We start from the raw sequence: 19,877 nt of genomic DNA, 5'->3' as shown, positions 1-19,877 counted from the left end.
AGAAGCAATCTTAAAATGTAGCTGACTTGATTGCAGGGATCTGAGAGATGAGAGTGTCAAAGTTGACTAGTTTCACTACCTGAATTGCTTTGATAATCTGGATAAAAGATCCAATCCAGAGAGGGAGGCAGAAAAATCAAAAAGGTATGAAAACCTTTTAAAAAATTAATGTGATATAGAAACAATCTTTTTGCACTCAAGTACAATTAAAACATTTCTTTCATGTTAATTAAGCAGTAGCTGACAGCTTAGATGGAAGGTGGGGGGAATGTTGATGGCAGTGTAACTCCCTCCAGTGTGAGCCCTACCATTTCTAGATTGAAGTTCCTCTTTTACGTCTCTCTTCCCCCTCCTCTGTATCCACTTTGGGTGTAGTCTAGTCTCTGGATACTGTTTTAGTCATCCTTGTACCTCAGCACTTAACATGAATGTTCCATGTTTGTTAAACTGACTTGTCCCAGCTCTTGGGGAGTTCCCAGTCCCATAAAGTGTGGGTGGAACACAGGGTGAGAATAGGACAAGGTGGTGAGAGGTATCATACTCGAAAGTATCTTTATCTTTATTGAGATCAATATTAGTTAAGTGGGTTAGAGTGAGCACACTGCAGGGTGGAATCTAGGCTAGGGAAAATGGCCAGGGAGACCAGTGGCAATCTGTGGCAGTGGAAGAGCAAGACTCTTGAAAAAGCAGGATGTGAGAGATGAGTCAAAAGGTAACTCCGGGTAAGTGAATGTGAGTAGATGAGATTAGTTATGGACATAGTGAGTGTGAAGTTATCTTTGGCAAATCCAAAAGTAGATGTCAAGAAACTAGTTGGACATGGAGGGATGGTGAGCTATGGCTTAAGAAATGAGACTCGTCAGTGTGGAGGTATTAGAAGCCACCAGACTGAATGAGATCACCCAGAAATTGAGACCAGAGACAGAACCATGAGGAACATAAACATCTAAGGCACAAATAGAAATCTTCCAAAGAAGCAGCACCCAGAAATGGGGAAGCAGACACAATAGAAATAAAATCAGGGAGAGAACCAAAAAAAAATCACTTCCACAGTTAGTGGTCGAGTTGTCAAATACCTCAGAGGCTGAGGTTTATGAAGTGGTCAGTGGCTCTGGCTGAAGTTTTCTTAACCCTGAGTGAGGTCAGCGGAAGAATGAGCCTAGGAAGTGTGGAGGAGAGGCCAGGGCCATCTTCCAGAGAGCCTTAGGCAAGCCTCCAGGCCTCTCTGATGCCCCCAGTGTGACCTACAAGAGACTGGACCATCGCTGAGAGGCACAAACCCCAGTGGTTCCAACCTTGGTTCTCTGATGCTTGGTGGTTTGAGTTCAAAAACTAACTTCCCACTTGAGAGCCTGGGAAAGTCAATCTCCTGTGGGCCTGTTTTCCCACCATAGGAAGAAAAAATACAAAACTATAATAAAACTTTTTTAAAAAAGATTTATTTATTTGAAAGGCAGAGTTACAGACAGGGAGAGATATCTTCCATCCGCGGATAGCTGGGGTTGGGTCAAGCCAAAGCCAGGAGCTTGGCTCCTCCCACGTGGGTGGCAGGGGCCCAAGCACCTGGGCCATCTTTGGCCGCCCTCCCGGGCACATTAGCAGGGAAGTGGCTCAGAAGTGGAGCAGCCCCATACTTTTTTTTTTAAGTGTTGGTGACCACCGCCAGGCACAGACGCAACGCTCCATAACGTGACCTAGAATTGCCGCCGCCCTGAGTCCCCGGGCGGGTGACTTGACCGCCTCAGACAGCAGGCTGGGCGTGAGGCTGACGAGGCTGGGGGGTGGACACTGGAAGCTGAAGGTGGCCGGGACAGCCTCTAATTAGGTCCGAAGGCGGGTCTCGCCAGAGGCGTCCCAATTTCTCCTCAGGGCGCAGCTGGCGGCGGGAAAGCAGCTCAGGTCGCCCAGGCCTGGATATTGCTCTTGGCCGAGAGCCCGCAGCCCGTCTCGAGGGGCTGCATTTCTGTCTCGATGAGCTCCCGGATCGCTCTGTTTCCTCTTCGGCTCCCACTGACGGGCCTGACGCGGAAAACTCCACTTGGCGTTGCCTGGCTACCCAGCCTTCCCGCGCTCGCCTTGGCGCCTACTGCGGCTGCGCGAGCCGTCAAGGCGGGCCCCAGAGGCTCCTCCACGTGCGTGCGCCCTCTGCCGGCGACCAACGATCTTCTAAGTGCGCGTGCGCGTATCCACCAGGCCCCGCCCCTGGGCTGCCGGCGCGCGAAGCCGTTGGCCCCGCTCCCGACTCGCCCCCTCCCCTCAGAGGATGGGGCGGGGCCTCAAAAATGCCCGAGGCGGGGGGAGGAAGGCGGGGACACGGGATGCCACACCCCCGCTCCGGTCCCTGTTTGAAGCCCCTCGACTTTTCACCGCTGGCCAATCCCAGCCCGCCCTGTCCCGAGCGCCGACCAATGGGAAGCGCGCTCGAGCAGCTTCCGGCTCCGCGCTCCGCTCGCCCCTTCCTCAGGTCTCCCCGCGACGGGCGGGGCTCGGGGGCGGGCGTCGGCCGCGGTGACGCGCGGCGGGCCGGGAGCCAATGAGGGGCGGGCTCGGAGCTGATGGACGGGTCCAGCGGCCAGTGGCGAGGCGCTGGCCGCACTTCCCGTCGAGGAGAGAGTGTAATATGGCGAAGACCTACGATTACCTGTTCAAGCTGCTGCTGATCGGGGACTCGGGGGTGGGGAAGACCTGTGTCCTGTTCCGCTTCTCCGAGGACGCCTTCAACTCCACTTTCATCTCCACCATAGGTAGCGGGGCTGGGGAGCGGCCGGGGGCGCCGGAGGCCCGGGCCGGGCGCGCCCCTGAGGGGCTGGGGCTGAGGCATCGACCCTGGCCGAGGGGCAGCGGGCTCTCAGGGGGCCTGAAGGGAGCCGAGCAGCTGGCCCCGCCGCGCTTCGCGGGTTCCCGGGCCGTGGTGGTGCTGGGGACCAGTGCCTGTTTGGCGAGTGGGGAGACTGAGGCTCCCGCCTCTCAGCCCGCTCCGTAGGGAGTGTCGGTCCCGGGCTGGGGTTTTGGCGCCCATCCCCTCGTGCCGTCCTCGCAGCCCCTTGCCAAGCCAAGTTCATCTGTGGGCGTTGTGGGAGGGGTCGGTCGCACAGAAGTGGATGCTGGGGCATTTGCGCTCCGCCAGCTGCGTGATCGCGCCCTCCCGGGGCTGCAAGTGAAGGTGTTTGTCACGAACCCATTTCGCGGATGCGGGATTTGAGGCTCAGGGTGGCCGGGGGGATTTGTCCAAGGTCACACAACCTGCAGAATAAATGGCACGGATGAGACTTGAACCTCGATGCGTCTTGACAGCCCAGAGGAGCCACTTGGGAGCAACACTGCAACCCCCACTTCTCTCTCTCCTGCTTTTCCCTCTGGGACTGGACTTTAGGGACTGAGCCCCTTCCCTGGCCCTGGAATAGTGAGGGAGAGTGAGGAGCATTTACCCTGCCCCGCCCTCTATCCCACCCAAGGGTGACAGCCCCAGTGAGTGACAGCTGCCCGCCCAGGGACCTGTCACCCCCTCCCCCAAGGAGATGCAAGATACAAGGCTCCGTGAGAAGCCACAGACAGCACCCACTCCCTATCACAGGGCCCAGGACTCCGTGGTTGTCCCTTTGTGGGAATGGCGCTTCCCGCCGGGCCACCCCACGTGGCGACTGAGCGGAATCCACTTGTCTTTTTCTGTCGGCCCTGCTCACTTCTCATCACCATGCCACAAAAGCCAGCCCCTGCCCACGATGACAAGGCTGGACCCGGGAGGCACAGCCGTCCCACAGTGGCCTGCGAGCTAGGTAGCCCTGTTCAGGAAGCAGAGGGGACAGTCACCCAGCCCAGGGGTTGACCCCAGACTGAGGAAACTTAGGGAATGGCTTCCCCCCACCCCACCCCACCACTGCCGCCACCCCATGGCACTTGAGCCACATCTCATTATCACCCAGAACCCCACCGTGCTGGGCAGAGGAAGGCCCTGGAGGTCACCATGCCTGCTTTCCTGTTGCTCTTTGCCCTGGAATAATCACTACCCCTCTCTGAGCCCCGTGTCTTCGGATTAGGACTCCATACAATGAATGAATGGCCACGCGTGACCCAGAGCGACACTCTGGGGGAGGCCAATTGGTTCCTGGAGTCGCCTCGCGTGGCGGGAGGTGGCACTGGAGCCAGGGTCCTGTCCTGCCCTGCCACACCAGCCTTCTTCCTGTTACATTTGGAGCCGCCTTAACGGGGCTCAGGCTTCTAGGAAAGCTTCGCTCACCGTGACCTTGGAGTTAACAGGCCTCGTAAAGTGTGCGCTTGCTAATTGAACCTCGCGTGTTCCTAGAGCCCAGGAGGACCGCAGGACAGAGGGCTGCCGTAGGGCTCAGGCGACTGAACAGTGCGTCTTGAGTTTGTACAGCCCGGTGACAGGAGGTGCCAAGGATCCGCGCCCAACTGCGTCATCCCTGAGACAGAACTCAGGGCACAGCAGCCCTTGGATGTTGGTATCGGGTGCCCCTCTGGGTTTTCTTAATAGATCGGGGACTGAACGGCTGTTCATTTGCTTCCCTGGGGTTACGTCTTGCCAAGGCCCGTTCTCGGGAGCTCCATCCATCATCTGTGGTGTGAACTTGGCCCTGAGGCTCCCTGCGATCCATTCTCTACCAGCCTGGCTCAGTCCCCACCAACTCCTCGGGGACCCCGCTCCGTGCCTTCCGCGAGACAGATGATGTTTGTGCAAGTGCTTCCCTCACCACGCGCGGCCACCTACACCCTGTGGCTCTGTGGCATGACAGCCGCCTTCCATGGACATCTGGGCGTCAGCCCTGGAGCCAGAGCTTCGGAGCTGGCTCGGGTGCATCAGGAGGGGAGGTAGCAGCATCACGAGGCTGGGCGTTTTGTCCCTGTCCCTGTAAGTGACAGCAGCGAGGAAGCCGCTTGCAGCCCATTGCCTTGGCAAAGTTGCTAATGGGCAGAGTTCAGGTGCATGCTTGGGTTTGCAGCCACGAACCTGGAGCTCCATCCGGGTCCCCCATGTGGGTGGCAGGGGCCCCAGGCACTTGGGCCATCTTCGGCTACTGCCTTCCCAGGCGCATCCACAGGGCGTTTGGATCGGAAGTGCACAGTAGCTGGGCCTTGAACCGGCGCTCATCCGGGATGCCGGCACCAGCCCCTTTGTAACAGCTTCAGTGAGATAATCGGGTGCCGTACGGTGTCACCCACTAACCAGGTACAATTCAGGGGTGCTTTTTGTACACTCACCACAATCAGTTTTGCATTTTGGTCGTGCTGTACAGAAACTCCCACCCTCCTCCGCCAATCCTCCAATCTCCCATCCTCCCCAGCCCCCGGCAACGCCGAACGCACGCCCGGTGGCTGTGGCCTTGCTGCTGTGGACATTCTGTCACAAGGTAGAAGGGGTGTGGCCTCGTGCGTGCAGTTTCTCTCGCTCAGCATCACGGCTTCCAGGGTGCATCCCTGCTGCAGCGAGTGTGGGCGCTTTGTTCCTTTTTGTGGCTGGGCAGTATTCCACTTTGGGTTGGTCCAGTCACCGGCCAGTGGACCCACAGAAAGGTCTGGAGCAGAGGTTTGCTTGGTGACCTGGTTAGAGCTACAGGAGAGCACTGGGGTGCCGGCTGTGAGGGCCCCGCAAAGGCACCCTTGGCAAAGGAGATGAAGCAGGAAGTGGGGAAGGAGGAGCAGGTAAGGTCAGGACAGTGTCTTGGGAAGTGACCCCGGGGGAGGAGAAATTAGCACAGCTGATGGGCAGAGGTTCAAGCCAGCCACAGAGAGGGACTGGCGTGTGCAAAGGCCCTGGGGCAAGAAAGGACACGGCCTGGGTGCCTCGGGGTGTGTGATGGAGCACAGTGCAGGGCCGCGTGGGACAGGGAGACAGGCACAGCTGGCGGCATTGGCAAGGGAGGAGACCAAAGACGTTGGCAGCCTGAGCTCCTGGGTGTGCCCACCACCTGTCACTCTGGGCAGCTCCCGTCGGCTCTGAGAGCCTCAGGCACCCCGTTCTGGGAAAGGAGAGGGTCTCCAGATGCTTCCAGACTTGCTGGGGAGGAGGCGGAGGGCACACACCCCCAGCAGCAGGCAGGTGAACCCCCAAGCGGAGACAGGTGACCGTTCCCCCAGAAACATAGGTTGGCTGAGCCCGCCCCCAGACAGCGCCCGGGACAATGGCTGACAGTGATGGGTCTTCTTTTTTTCTTTTCTCTTCTTTCAGGAATTGACTTTAAAATTAGGACCATAGAACTCGATGGCAAAAGAATTAAACTACAGATATGGTAAGTGGTGCTCTGGGGAAGCCCCTGAACCTGGCGAGCACTTGGAGCCAGGAGCCCTTGGTGCCTGCCCCTCCCCACCCCCACACCCCATGACCTTAGCCTTCGTCTCTTGGTGCCCAGGGCTGCCATCAGGCTGTCTTCAAAAGCTCTCGAGTGCTCTCCCCATCAGGGACTGCTGCCGTGGCCCAGGGGACTGTGTCCACACCTGTTGGGGACATCACCCCAGGCCCACTTAGCTCAACCTTCTGTGTTGTTTTTGTTTTTTTGAGATTAATTTGAGAGACAAGAGACAGACAGAACTCCCGTCTGCGGGTTCACTCCCCAGATGCCAGAGCTGAAGCTGGGAGCCAGGAACTCCGTCCAAGGTCTCCCACATGGGTGGCAGGGACCCAGGCCATCATCTGCTACCTCACAGGGGGCCTGCATGAGCAGGGAGCTGGAGTCAGGAGCCAGAGCTGGGACTCCAAGCCAGGCCCAGCATTCTGACGTGGACAAAGTCCAGGTCCATGCCCAGGTGTGGAGCCGCCCTGACTGCACCTTTCCTTTGGAGCCCATCAGCTCATACTAGAGTGTAAAGGTCTACTAGCACTTCCTCTTTTTTCTCCTGGGGAAGCCCAAGCCTCGTTTCCTGGCATGCAGACCTGAAACCCAGCCCCCCAACACACACACACACACACACTCACACACACACACACATACCCTGAACTGAAATTCAGCCAAGGCCAAGCCCAGTTGGGGAGACCCACTTCCACCCCTCAGAGCTGAGGGTGACTTCCCTGACACGTAAAATTGGGGAAGTCGTGAGTGGCCAAGTCCCCTGCATGGGCACTGATCTGCAGCCCGTTGTACTAGGGAGACTGAATTCACGTTAGTCAGAGTGTGCCATGCCGTGGGTAGGACTCTGTGCAGGACAGCGGGTCCCATGTCAGGCGTGCCTGGGTTCAGTTCCTGGCTCGGGCTCCTGCCCCAAGTTTCCTGTTACTGCAGACTCGGAGGTAGCGGGGACAGCTTTGCTCACTGGGTTTCTGCTTCCCACATGGGGGACCTGGATTGAGTCTGTGGCCCCAGCTTCAGCCCCGACCACTGAGGGGCATTTGATGGGTGAATCAGTGGATGAGAGCGCTGGCTCTGGCTCTCAGGCTTGTTTATTTATTTGAAAGGCAGAGTTCCAGAGAGAGAGAGAGAGAGATCTTCCATCTACTGGCTCACTCCCTAAATGGCTGCAGTGGTCGGGACTGGGCCAGCCCGAAGCCTGATTCCAGCTCCCTGCCAGGGCACTCCCCGGGAAGCAGCAGGCAATGGCTCAACTAGTTAGAGGTCCCTGCCACCCACGTAGGAGACCTGGATGGAGCTCCCGGTTCCTGGCTTCTGCCTGGCCCAGCCCTGGGCTGTTGTGGGCATCTGGAGAATAAATCAGTGGATGAGAGCTCTCTCTGTCTCTTTCAGCCTCTCAAATAAATAGAAATAAATATGTTGCTTTTTTGTATTTAAGATTTATTTGAAAGGCAGAGTGACAGGGAGAGACGAGAAATCTTCCAGCCACTGGTTCATTCCCCAAATGGCTGCAACAGCCGGGGCTGGGCTCGAGTGGAACCAGGCGCTCCATCCGGGTCTCCCACGTGGGCGGCAGGGACCCACCTGCTTGGGCCCTCACCTGCCGCCTCCCAGGGAGCGCCTTAGCAGGGAGCTGGACCAGAAGTAGAGCAGCCAGGACACAAAACGGGTCACTCTGATGTGGGCTGCTGGTGTCACAAGCAACAGCTTAACTCTCTGTGCCACAATGCCGGCCCACAAAATAAGTAAATAAGTTTCGAAAGCATCAGCTTGGTGCTAGGTGAGGCATTTCTGTGCAGTGCATACATACAGAGTCCTCTAGGGAGAGAGCTGGGGCCACAGTAAGAACCCTGGAACCAGAGGCGTGGTCTTGCCATGACCTTGGCCCTGATCTTTCAACCAAACACGGAGGCCCCTCCGTGCCAGGAGCCAGGCCCCGCCCAGCTCTGTCTTCCCCAGGCGTCCGCTCCCGCCCCAGGAGAAAGCAGGTGTCCTGGCCCCCACTGGTGTCACTGACCCCATTTCTCCTTCTCATGCTCAGGGACACGGCTGGCCAGGAGCGGTTTCGGACCATCACCACGGCCTACTACAGGGGTGCAATGGTACGGACTAGAGGTTTGATTTGGGTGTGGCTTTTTTATGTATTTGAGAGGCAAAGAGAAAGGTCTTTCATCCGCTGGTTCACTCTTCAAATGGCCACAGCAGCCGGAGCTGGGCCATTCAGGAACCAGGAGCTTCTTCTGAGTGCAGAACTTGGCCCGTCTCTGCTGCCCTCCCAGGCGCATCAGCAGGGAGCTGGATTGGAAGTGGAGCAGCTAGGTCTTGAACCTGCGCCCGTATGGGATGCCGGCGCTACAGGCGGAGGCTTAGCCCACTATGCCACAGCTCCAGCCCCATGTGTGGCTTTTCCCTGAAGTGGAAATGAACATCCCCCCAGGGCTTTGAGTCCAAAGCCCGGATGTTTCTATGGAACCCAGGTCCCGAGTTAGGTTTTGGAAAAGGCCGTGCGCCCTGCCCAATCACCCCCAGGCACATGTGTTTCCCCCTCCCCCCCACTCCAGTCTGGCATCTGAGCCAGTGCCAGGTTAAAGCCGGTTCCTCCGGGCGAAATGGGTGAGATGGGCCGGCATGCCCCAACATCTCGGCCCGGTCCCGTGGCCCACGTCATCCTCCATGGAATTCGCTACTGAAAACTTGGCCGCTCCACCAGGACCTGATAGGTCCAGGCTGTTGGCCGTTGGCTCTGGTGCCCAGGGCTGTGGCAGCTGGGTGACGTGATTGGGAGATCCAGCCGTCATCTCTCAGATATTTTTTTCAGTTTATTTGTTTTACAGATTTATTTCTTTATTTATTTGAAAGGCAGAGTGATGGGGGGCGTGGGAGGGGGCGCTCTTCCATCCATTGGTTCACTCCCCAAATGGCCCCCAACAGCCAGGGCTGGACCAGGCCAAAGCCAGGACTTTGGAACTCCATCCGGGTCTTCCACATGGGTGGCAGGGGCCCAGGCACTTGGGCCATCACCAATGCTTTCCCAGGCGCATAGGCAGGGAGCTGGATTAGAAGTGGAGCAGCCGGGACTCAAACCAGCACCCACATGGGTGCTGACTTAACCCACAGCACCACAACCCCGGCCCCCCAGAACACTCTCTGGGCCTGAGTCAGGAATGAATGGGAGAGGGGCGGGGTCCTGTTCCTAAGGGTCCCGAGTCCATCACACTCGTATGAGGTGGGCCCCTTGGAACGGAAGCCGGGAGCCTGGGTCACCCACCCTCACTCCATCCATCTCCTTACTTGGAAAAATGGAACCCAACAGGAATCCTTCCAGGTGTTTGTCTCCCCACCCCCAGCTCCCTCTCCACAGCAACCCCCCCATCACTTAACCACACCAAGCACCAGGGCGTGGGCACCAGGCAGGCAGTGCCCCGCGCCTGGGAGCCCTCCAGGGAGACATGAAGTATTCAGAGCGTGCCGCCCCGCAGCGCACGGAGCACAATGGAAACTTGACCCGAGCACAGTGCAACCTTAGTGGTCCTCATTAAAATTAAGCGACTGTTTTTCCCCCTCACCTCACGGTACTCCCGTGGAGAGAGGGGCAGGGGGCACTCCAAAGAGCTGTGTGGGCCGGCGCCGCGGCTCACTAGGCTAATCCTCCACCTTGCGGCGCCGGCACACCGGGTTCTAGTCCCGGTCGGGGCACCGATCCTGTCCCGGTTGCCCCTCTTCCAGGCCAGCTCTCTGCTGTGGCCAGGGAGTGCAGTGGAGGATGGCCCAAGTCTTTGGGCCCTGCACCCCATGGGAGACCAGGAGAAGCACCTGGCTCCTGGCTTCGGATCAGTGTGGTGCGCCGGCCGCCTCGCGCCTACCGCGGCGGCCATTGGAGGGTGAACCAACGGCAACGGAAGACCTTTCTCTCTGTCTCTCTCTCACTGTCCACTCTGCCTGTCAAAAAAAAAAAAAAAAAAAAAGCAAAGAGCTGTGTGGCCTCAGGCTTGGTCTCACCCCACCCCATTCTCCAGGCCCTCCCCTGCAGCAGCCCCCCAGCCCTGGGTCTTAGCCGGGGTTATCTTGCTGCACCTTGACCGTGAACCTAAATGGACAGGTCATTACTATCCCTGGGCTTTTTTTTTTTTTTCCTTTTTATGTGAAAGGCACAGAGACGAAGATCCTCTATCTGCTCACTCAACTCCCCCAAATGCTTGCCGCAAGAGGGGCTGGAGCAGGCTGAAGCCAGGAGCCAGGAGCCCCAGCCTGGTCTCCCACGAGAGAGAGGCAGGGACCCCAAGCACTTGGGCTGACACCTGCTGCCTCCCAGCGCGTGCGTGCGCAGGGAGCTGGACTCAAACCCAGGCCCTCCAGGTCGGGATGTGGGTGTCCCAAGGGGTGTGGCATTTTAGCAGCCACACCAAACCCCGGCCCTCATTATTGTCCTACCGAAAGGCGCCAGAGGCTCAGCCCAGGGCCCTGCCCTGCAGAGAGGGTACAGCTTGCTCCATCCCCCACTAGCCGCCGATGAACTAGACTAAGCAGCCTCAGACCGTGTCCAGCACCATTTAAGTGGCACTCAGTCCCCCCCAGCCCCTGGCTGACCCTTGGCAGGTCGGGGCGGTAGGGGACAGGAGGGCCCACTCTCCACGTGTTTCCCTTTGAGTTTCAAGTCATTTAAACCTGGACAATCCAGCCCCGAGGTCGTGCCGGCCACGCCTTCGGCAGCTCAGAGCTGCCATCCCAGCAAGGGTGACCACCGCAGCCTGGTGTCCCGGGGTGAGTTTGCGAACAGTTGCGGGGGAGGGGACCAAAAGGGAGCCGCGTGGCCCCCTGAGGGTGCGTTCCGGAATCTGGACTCCTGAGGGTTTGGTGGTGGGAATCCTGGGCCCTGGGTGAAGGGGTCGGAGGGCCCTCCTGCTCCCGCCCCGGGAACTCCTGTCCCTGAGGGTGCCAGGGCAGCGGCACGGCAGAAGCCCTTGACGATGCTGTCATCACGGGGTCTGCCCACCAGGGTCTCCCTGCGCCATCCACGGCCTTGGCTGGCACATGATGGGCCTCGCGGGCCAGGCAAACATCAGGCACAGTGGTTAAGATGTGGCTCAGGACGCCTGCATCCCCTGTCAGAGGGCCTGGGTTTGAGTCCCAGCTCAGCTCCCAGATCCCAGCTCCCTGCAAATGCACACCCTGCAAGGCAGCGGGTGATGGCTCAAAAACGGGTGCCTGCCACCCACGTGGGAGACCTGGACGGAGCTCCTGGCTCCTGGCTTTGGCCTGATCCGGCCCTGGCCCTTGCAGGCATCTGGGGAGTGAACCAGTGGATGAGATGGGAGATCTCTGTCTTTCCACCTCTTAACTATATAATAATTAATGAAAGTAATTGACCTTAGGGATTTACCAAAAATAAAAAAGTCATCTCATGTGACAGTAGACAGGGGACCAGCCACCCTTGTCCCCAGTCCCTGGTCTGCAGCGTAGGGACTACGGTGGCTGCATGTGCCGGAGCAGGCCGCACCAACCAGGCTTGGGATGCAACTTGGCAGTGGGGAGGCAGGTCACCGTGGAGGGGCCCGTGGAACACAGCTCACGGCCAGAGGGGCTGCAAAGGGTCACTTCCGGTGTCGGGCCAGGACCGGTGCCTGGCAGGCCAAGACAGGGGAGACTAGTTGTACCAGGGGTTGGGGGGGGGGCCTTGTTTCCCCCTGGGGCCATTTATAACATCGTCCAGGGGTCATACACAACGATCAGCTTAAAAATCAGCCTGCCATCTAGACTGGCCGAATTTCCAGTCCTGCCCACCATTGCCTTGGCACAGCCGGACCCAATGATTTCGCAGGCCCCAGCCCAGTGACCCTGCAGAAGGGTGATGGGGGATCAGGGTGCTGGCTTCCGGGACCCCTCAGGCTTGGCTGCCGGCGGGCCCAGGCTCCCATGCTTGGGAGGGGACCCCTCTGCCCCTCCCCAGGGTCCACAGCCGGCTGAGCCTGGGCATTCCCCCCTACAGGGTATCATGCTGGTTTACGACATCACCAACGAGAAGTCCTTCGACAACATCCGGAACTGGATTCGGAACATTGAGGAGGTAGCCGAGATTCCGGGGCGGGTCCCAGAGACCCCCGGGCCTCATCCCCTTCCCCGAGCTGCCGCTGGGGAACCCGGCCGGTCGGTGGAGCGATTGTGCGGTCCCGAGAGGCAGGGAGGTGCAGGGCGTTGCCGTCTAGAGGGAAGGTTCTGGAAGCACTGGCAGGGCGTGGCGGGTTGTACTTTGAGCTGTCTGCTGCGGGGCTGTGAGGTCAGAGGAGCGCCCCGTGTTCAGGCCAGCAGCTGGCTGTGAGAGGAGACCTTGAGCCATGGGGGCGGGGTGGGGGACAAAAGCCAGCATTGTCATGGGCCCGCTCCCCCAAGGCGCTGACCTCACCCCCCCAACCCCGTCTTCCTGGATGGAGGCGGGGCCTGCAGCTTTGCTGACTAAGCAGGTGGCACTGCTGAAGCCTCAGGTGTGGCCAGGAAACGGGCCCGACCCGGCGGTGGCCGTGACCATGGCGGTGGCCGTGTGACCTGGGCCGGCCCCTGGACCCCTCTCGAGTGTGTCCCCTCCTCCCCCGGGTCCTGGAGAGCACCTCTGGCGCTGTGATGTTGGGGGGCAGGGGCGCCGGCCTGCAGGCCCGGCTGGCCCGGCTGACCGGCCTCTGCCCCCTCAGCACGCCTCCGCAGACGTGGAAAAGATGATCTTGGGGAACAAGTGCGACGTGAACGACAAGCGACAAGTTTCCAAGGAGCGGGGAGAAAAGGTGGGTGTGGCCGGGCGCGCCCCCTAGTGGCCGGCGCTGGAAAGGCCAGTGCGCCTGCCTGGCTTGCTGGGAAGTGAGGGGTTGGGGGGGCGCGGCCCCAGGATGAGCTGGTCCCCCAGTGGGGTGCCTGGCATAGAACTAGAGACCAGGAAGCGCACGGCCAGCCACTGTCAGGGTCCTAGCAAACGGGTGGGGGGAATGGCCGCTGGACTCCAGGCCGCCTCTGCCCTCCCTGTTGGGCCACACTTAGCGCAGGTGCCCAAGGGGTGCCCATGGCCGGCTTCTCCTGACCCAGCTGGGGCCGTGGGTGCTCCCCCAGCCCCAACCCATCTGCTGCTGCCCCCCCCCCACACACGCATGAGGCCAGAGAGGGCACCTGGCTGCTGACTCACCCCACACGTGTGCCTCCCTCCCCCCTTCCCCAGCTGGCCCTCGATTATGGGATCAAGTTCATGGAGACCAGTGCAAAGGCCAACATCAACGTGGAGAACGTGAGTCCGCAGCGTGGGGCGTGGGCACCCGCCGCCGTCCCCCTGCCCCGCCGATGGGTGGGCAGCCGGCCTCCTGAGGGACGGGCCTGGGGCTTCGAGGAGCCACCGCTGCGTTCCCCCGGGCGCAGAGCGGGTCGTGCGGCCCCTGCCCGCCCTTGGTTGCGCTGTCTCGGCTCCCGGCTGAATGGGCTGCGATGCACAAGTGGAGAGGTGGGGGAGGCGGGCGTTTGGTGCAACCCCAAGGCGCCTGCAGGGGGCGCTCGCACCCGTCCCGGGAGGGCCTGTCAGACCTGGCCCCGCTTCCCACGCCACCTTAGCCGGGGATGGCTCAAGCCCTCGGCCCCTGCCGCCCACGCGGGGTAACCTGGGCGGAGTTCCAACGCCTGCTTGCAGCCTGGCCCCAGCTGTCTGCCGGCGTTGGGGGGTGGAGGGGTGGGGCGGGAGCTCTGTTTGTCCTTCTTCTTCTGTCTCTCAAATACAAACAAACAAATCTGCTTTAAACAAAAATCAGATCTTGGCAAGCCATGCCTAAAGAGACAGAGGGCTCCCATCTGCCAGTTTGCTGCCCCGGGTGCCCGTGGCCAGCGGCGGGAGGCGGGGACTCGGGCAGCCGTCCCAAGGTGGCTGGCTAGCGGGAATCCAGGCCCTGGGCCGTCCACCCCCGCCTCCCTCCCGCCTCAGTCTGCTGGTCTGCAGGCTGGGGGACTTGACCTTGGCCAGGAGGGGGGCGGGGCCGGGAGTGCCCTGCCTGCCCGCGGTGGGCGGCCCAGGAGTGGTGTAGGGGTGTGTAGGACAGAGCGCTGACAATCTGCGTGTCCCACAGGCCTTCTTCACGCTCGCCAGAGACATCAAAGCAAAAATGGACAAAAAATTGGTGAGTCCGCCCGGCCTGTGCCTCCCCGACCCCGGCCACGGCCGCCCCACCGCCTAGGGTGTTGGTGCCAGGGAAGAGAGAAGTGTGCAGAAGATGGGGGTGGGGGCGCCGCCTGCCGAGCGCTCAGCCAGCCGGTGACCGCTCGCTCTCACGCCCGCAGAAACAAATCCCTGGGCCCCAGGAATGAACGAAGAGGGTTCAGCTGGGTTGTGGTTCTAGACGCTGGAGACGGCCTCGGGCGGGACTGCTGGCTGCAGCGCCCCCTAGCGTTGCGGGCGCTGGGCGGTGCGCCCTCTCTGTCCTCCTGCCTCTCTGAGTAATTATTTACTTTTAAGCAGTATGGTGCTCTCTCTTTTTTGGTAAGAGTATTTATTTATCTGAAAGGCAGAGCAAGCATCAGAGAGGGAGGGAGGGAGAGGGAGAGAGAGCGCGAGACCTTCCATCTGCAGGAGCAAGCTCACCCCAAACGCCCAAAGCTGCAGAGAGGCTGGGCTAGGCCGAGGCCAGGAGCCAGGGACGCCATGCGGGTCTCCCGCGGTGGGGGCGGGGGCAGGGGCCCAGGGCTGTGGTATGGGGCACTGGGCGCAGGCCATGGCCTCACCTTGCTCTGCACCGCACACACCGCCCCAGCTGTTTGTTTGTTTGTTTGTTTTTGGAAGTAAACCCTGGCCCACCTGCTCCTCCCTCTGCCTTGGTGCGTCCTCGGGGTGGGAGTCCGTGTCCTCCCAGCCCTCGGGCCCACTGTGCCCACCGCGCCCGCCTGGTCTTTCCTCTCTCTGCTGCTGTCACAGCTCAGCCCAGCCGGCGCCCACCCCTTGCCATGGCTGCCGCCCCCTGCTCACCCTGGCACCCGGCCATCTGCCCTGCCTCGCCTCTGCTCCAGCCACACTGGCCTTTGGTGGGGTTTTTCAAGCAACTCTGGGTCCTTTGGTTCTCTCTCTCTTTCTCTCTCTCCACCCCCTTCCCTCCCTCCCTCAAATAAATGTCTTAAAAGATTGATTGATTTGAATGGCAGAGAGACAGAAAGAGATCTTCTGTCTGCTGGCTCACTCTTTTTTTTTTTTTTAAGATTTATTTATTTACTTGAAAGTCAGTTACTAGGCCAGCGCCATGGCTCAACAGGCTAATCCTCTGCCTTGCGGCACCAGCACACCGGGTTCTAGTCCCATTCGGGGCACCGGATTCTATCCCAGTTGCCCCTCTTCCAGACCAGCTCTCTGCTATGGCCAGGGAATGCAGAGGAGGATGGCCCAAGTGCTTGGGCCCTGCACCCCATGGGAGACCAGGATAAGCACCTGGCTCCTGCCTTCGGATCAGCACAGTGCGCCAGCCACAACGTGCCAGCCGCAGCGGCCATTGGAGGGTGAACCAATGGCAAAGGAAGACCTTTCTCTCTGTCTCTCTCTTTCACTGTCCACTCTGCCTGTCAAAAAAAAAAAAAAAAAAAAAAAGTCACACAGAGAGAGGAAGAGAGGCAGAGAGAGAGAGAGGTCTTCCATCTGCTGGTTCACTTCCTAGATGGTCACTATGGCTGGAGCTACGCCGATCTGAAGCCAGGAGTCAGGAGCTTCTTCCAGGTCTCCCACATGGGTGTAGGGGCCCAAGCACCTGGGCCATATTCCACTGCTTTCCCAGGCCACAGCAGAGAGCTGGATCGGAAGTGGAGCAGCCAGGACTTGAACCGGTGCCCATATGGGATACCGGCACTGCAGACAGTGGCTTTACCTGCTATACCACAGCACCATCTCCTGGTTCACTCTCTAAATGGCCGCAACAGCCAGAACTAGGCCAGGCTGAAGCCACCAGCCAGGAGCCAGGAACTCCATCCGGGTCTCTCATGTGGGCAGCAGGGGCCCCAGTACTTGGACCATGCCTCTCTGGGTTATGTGAGCAGGGAGCTGCATCAGAAGCAGATAAGCTGGGACTTGAACCGGCTCATCAGTAGGGGATGCGGCTCAACTCGCTGTTACAAATCAAATGAAATTTGCAAAATCCACCTCCCTTGGAGCTGGCGCTGTGGCGTAACAGTTTAAAGCAGCCGCCTGCAGTGCCAGCATCCCACATGGGTGCCGGTTCGAGTCCTGGCTGCTCCACTTCCGATCCAGCTCTCTGCTATGGCCTGGGAAAGCAGTGGAAAATGGCCCAAGTCCTTGGGCCCCTGCACCCATGTGAGAGACCTGGAAGAAGCTCCTGGCTCCTGGCTTCAGATCGGCGTAGCTCCAGCCATAGTGGCCATCTAGGAAGTGAACCAGCAGATGGAAGACCTTTCTTTCTCTCTCTGTCTCTCTGTCTCTACCTCTCTCTGTAACTCTGCCTTTCAAATAAATAAAATAAATCATAAAAAAAACCACCTCCTAGCATCATCTTCCTCTCCTCCCACCCCCACCTGGCCCTGCCTCCCTACCCATGGTTCACTGCTGTGGGGGAATCAGTCTGTTCACGTTGTTCCCTCAAAGGGATTTCGGTCTCCCTGTCCAACCTCTGTGCTCCACCACATGCCCAGGGCCCAGGAAAGCACCTGTAGGCCTTCAAATAGTTAGTGTGGAGTAAATCCAGGGGTCACCCAGCGCTGAGAGAGGAGAAACTAGGGGAGAGAGACCCAGATGTGCGTTCCCGGCTTGGCAGGGGCCAGGGCCCAGAGACGTGAGCACACGGAGACAGGCTTGGTGCGTCCTCACTGTAAACAGTGGGGACCCTGACGGGTTGTCCGGGTCCCCGGCACAGGCGGAAGGCTCCCTAGAAGGGAGGAGTGGTAAGGCAGGCCTGGGCCCAAGGACGTAGAGACGTGTTGAGTAGCAGTGGCCACAGGAGGTTGCACCCAGGGGTCCCAAACTAGCGCCTCGGCAGGTGCCGCGAGTGTAGTGGAAAGGAGCGGGTGGGTGGAAGGTAGGGGTGAGTGGGAGATGTGAAATCAAGGTTAGGAAAGGTGAGTTGCAGCTGGAGGAGATGGGTGGGTGGGTGGGTGAAAGGGGTGGATAGATGGGTGGGTGGGTGGCTGGGTAGATGAGTGGGTGGTGGGTGAAAGGGGTGGATAGATGCGTGGGTGGGTGGCTGGGTAGATGAGTGGGTGGGTGGCTGGCTGGTTGAAAGGGAATGAATGGGTCGTAGCTGGAAGGTGGGGCAGACGGTTGAACTGGGGGGACTGGTGGATGGGGTGGGCTGGGAAGGGTGGCCCGAGGGCACCCGCCACACCCTGGGACACCCCCCCCCCTGTGTTTGCAGGAGGGCAGCAGCCCCCAGGGCAGCAGCCAGGGAGTGCGCATCACCTCGGACCAGCAGAAGAGGAGCAGCTTCTTCCGCTGCGTCCTCCTGTGAGGACCACCTCGCTCTGAGCCTCGCTCAGCCCAGCTGACTGTGCCTGCTTCGAGTGAGCCCCTCGCTCGCTCGCTCGCCCACCCACTCGGCCACCAGAATGCCATTGAGAAATCGTTTCTATTTTAGTAACTGTCTAGAATCCTTGTCCACTTCGGAGATGGAAGAAGTTAAGAATTGGCTCTTTTTTCCTGGGACGTCCGCTGAAGAGGCCCGTGCAGAAATCGCGTACCCAGAGAGAGAGAGAGAGAGAGAGAGAGGGGTGGAGCCGAGGTGCGGGGGTCCACAGCCGCCCACGCCCGCCCGGGGCCTCTGATTCCGGGGCCGCAGCGCCAGCTCCCCGCCCCCCCTCCCTGGAAGCAAGGCCGCCGCCGCCCGCCCCCCACCCCCAAAGGCCAGCCGGGGGTTCCGGGGTGCTGGGCTCCAGTGAGGGAGGCAGCCGCCGCCAGGCCCGAGCACCTGGCACCCCGCTTGGCAAGCCTCTTCTCTCAGTTTGGGACAAGTGACAAAAGCCATCCCCGCCCCCGCCCCCCTGCCTTCTTGTTAACTGTTAAACCAAAGGGAAGCACAAAGTAAGGGAACCCCGCGTGCACTGGGAGGGAGCCGCCCGCGGGGCGGGGCGCCCAGGGGCCGCAGGTGACCCCGAGCCACGCCCCTGCCCGGTGCGGCCCCGCCCTCCTCCTCCTGCCGCCAGCTCCACGCTGGACATTTCTTTCTCCAGCGGAGGTTTTTTTTCCTTTCTTCTTTTGTCTTTTTCCAGATTCGTAGTGCCATGAACTGATTTTCCGTCTTTTTGATTTCTAGCGGCAAACCCCTGGTGACCCTGGGAACCAGCGGGAAACCCCACCCCCCTCCCGCTGGACCCTGGACACGGCCTTGAGCGAGGGTGACGCCTTCTGCGGGGGCGGGGGAGGGGGCGAGACCCCGTGCATTCCACGGCGCCAGCCCTGGCCCAGGCCGGGACGGGACAGGGGACTGGGGGGGGGGGCAGTTTGCTGTCCCCGACACAGACTGCCTGGGACCAGGTGACCTGGCCGGAGGGGCACCACCATTCCTCCCAAGCTGCTGTCGATCCAAACCGTTGGCATCATAGATTTTTTTTTTCTTTTCTTTTCTTTTTTCAAATTAAAACCAACAAACCAGCGATAGTCTGCCGCCCCCTGGAATCTCTAATATACTCTGTTTACATCGATAAATGCACTTAAGGAAACAAATTAAAGCTCATTTGAAAGTTCGCAGATTTTTTTTTAAACCACACACTTTAAATTTTTTTTTCATTTATTTGAAAGGAAGAGAGGCAGAGATGGGGGCCTGTATCCTGGGTCACTCCTCAGATGGCCACAACAGCCAGGGCTGAGCCGGTCTGAAGCCAGGAGCTCCATCCGGGTCTCCTACGTGGGTGCAGGGGCCTAAGGACTCCAGCCATCTTCCACTGCTTTCCCAGGCCACAGCAGAGAGCTAGGTTGGAAGTGGAGCAGCTAGGACTCGAACCCGTGCTCCAGTGTGCGGTGTTAGCATTGCAGGTGCCACCATCCAGGCCCCAAGAGTCATGTCTTCTGCCGTATTCACGGGCCTTAAGGAGGGCCACTGTGCCCACTGCACAGATGCAGCGACTGAGGCTGGGGGTGGTTAGCTACTCCCAGGAGGTCACACAGCAGCGCAGTGAGACCCCAGGGCTAACCCGCAACCCACAGTGCCCACCCCTGCCGTGAGGAGGAGAGGGAGGTACTAGCCAGGCTGGGCTGGGGCTGTAGGCCCCCTGGGGAGGCCGTTTCAGCTGGGAGAAGAGGAAGTGGTTTTGCCTGAATGCCCGGGGCAGGGTGGGTGTGTTGTCCATCTGCGAGGTGCAGGGGGGCTGCACCCAGGCCCCCAATACGTGCACAAGCCCCACTATGCTTTCATTCACTTTAATAGCCGAAGAGGCTTGGGAAAAAAAGTGACCACGCTGATCACGGACATTTCACAATGAACCCAGCCCTGGGCTCTGCTGATTTTGAGGCCCACACAGCTGTGAGATGGAATTCAAATGTGCTTTCAACAGGCACAGGAACTCGGGGCGTGGCCCTGTGTGGCCAGAGACCTCTCCTCCCCCCCCCCCCGCCCCGGGTGTCGGGGTTCCAGCCAG

At 59.8% G+C, this 19,877-nt stretch overlaps 1 protein-coding gene across 1 annotated transcript; it reads left to right on the top strand.

Annotated features, from left to right (window-relative positions):
- The first annotated feature begins 2,582 nt into the window (after positions 1-2,582).
- RAB8A (RAB8A, member RAS oncogene family) lies at positions 2,583-18,990 on the top strand. The gene is made up of 8 exons (XM_062178622.1): positions 2,583-2,744; positions 6,188-6,248; positions 8,344-8,404; positions 12,289-12,366; positions 12,986-13,075; positions 13,501-13,566; positions 14,390-14,440; positions 17,663-18,990. The coding sequence occupies exons 1-8, from the start codon at positions 2,621-2,623 to the stop codon at positions 17,753-17,755; spliced, it is 624 nt and encodes a 207-aa protein (XP_062034606.1). The 5' UTR covers positions 2,583-2,620; the 3' UTR covers positions 17,756-18,990.
- The last annotated feature ends 887 nt before the right edge of the window (positions 18,991-19,877 follow it).

The sequence above is a fragment of the Lepus europaeus genome, chromosome 20, assembly GCF_033115175.1.
Source record: "Lepus europaeus isolate LE1 chromosome 20, mLepTim1.pri, whole genome shotgun sequence".
Taxonomy (NCBI): Eukaryota; Metazoa; Chordata; class Mammalia; order Lagomorpha; family Leporidae; genus Lepus; species Lepus europaeus.
The sequence above is the reverse complement of the archived record's forward strand: the minus strand, read 5'-3'. Positions and strand labels throughout refer to the sequence as shown.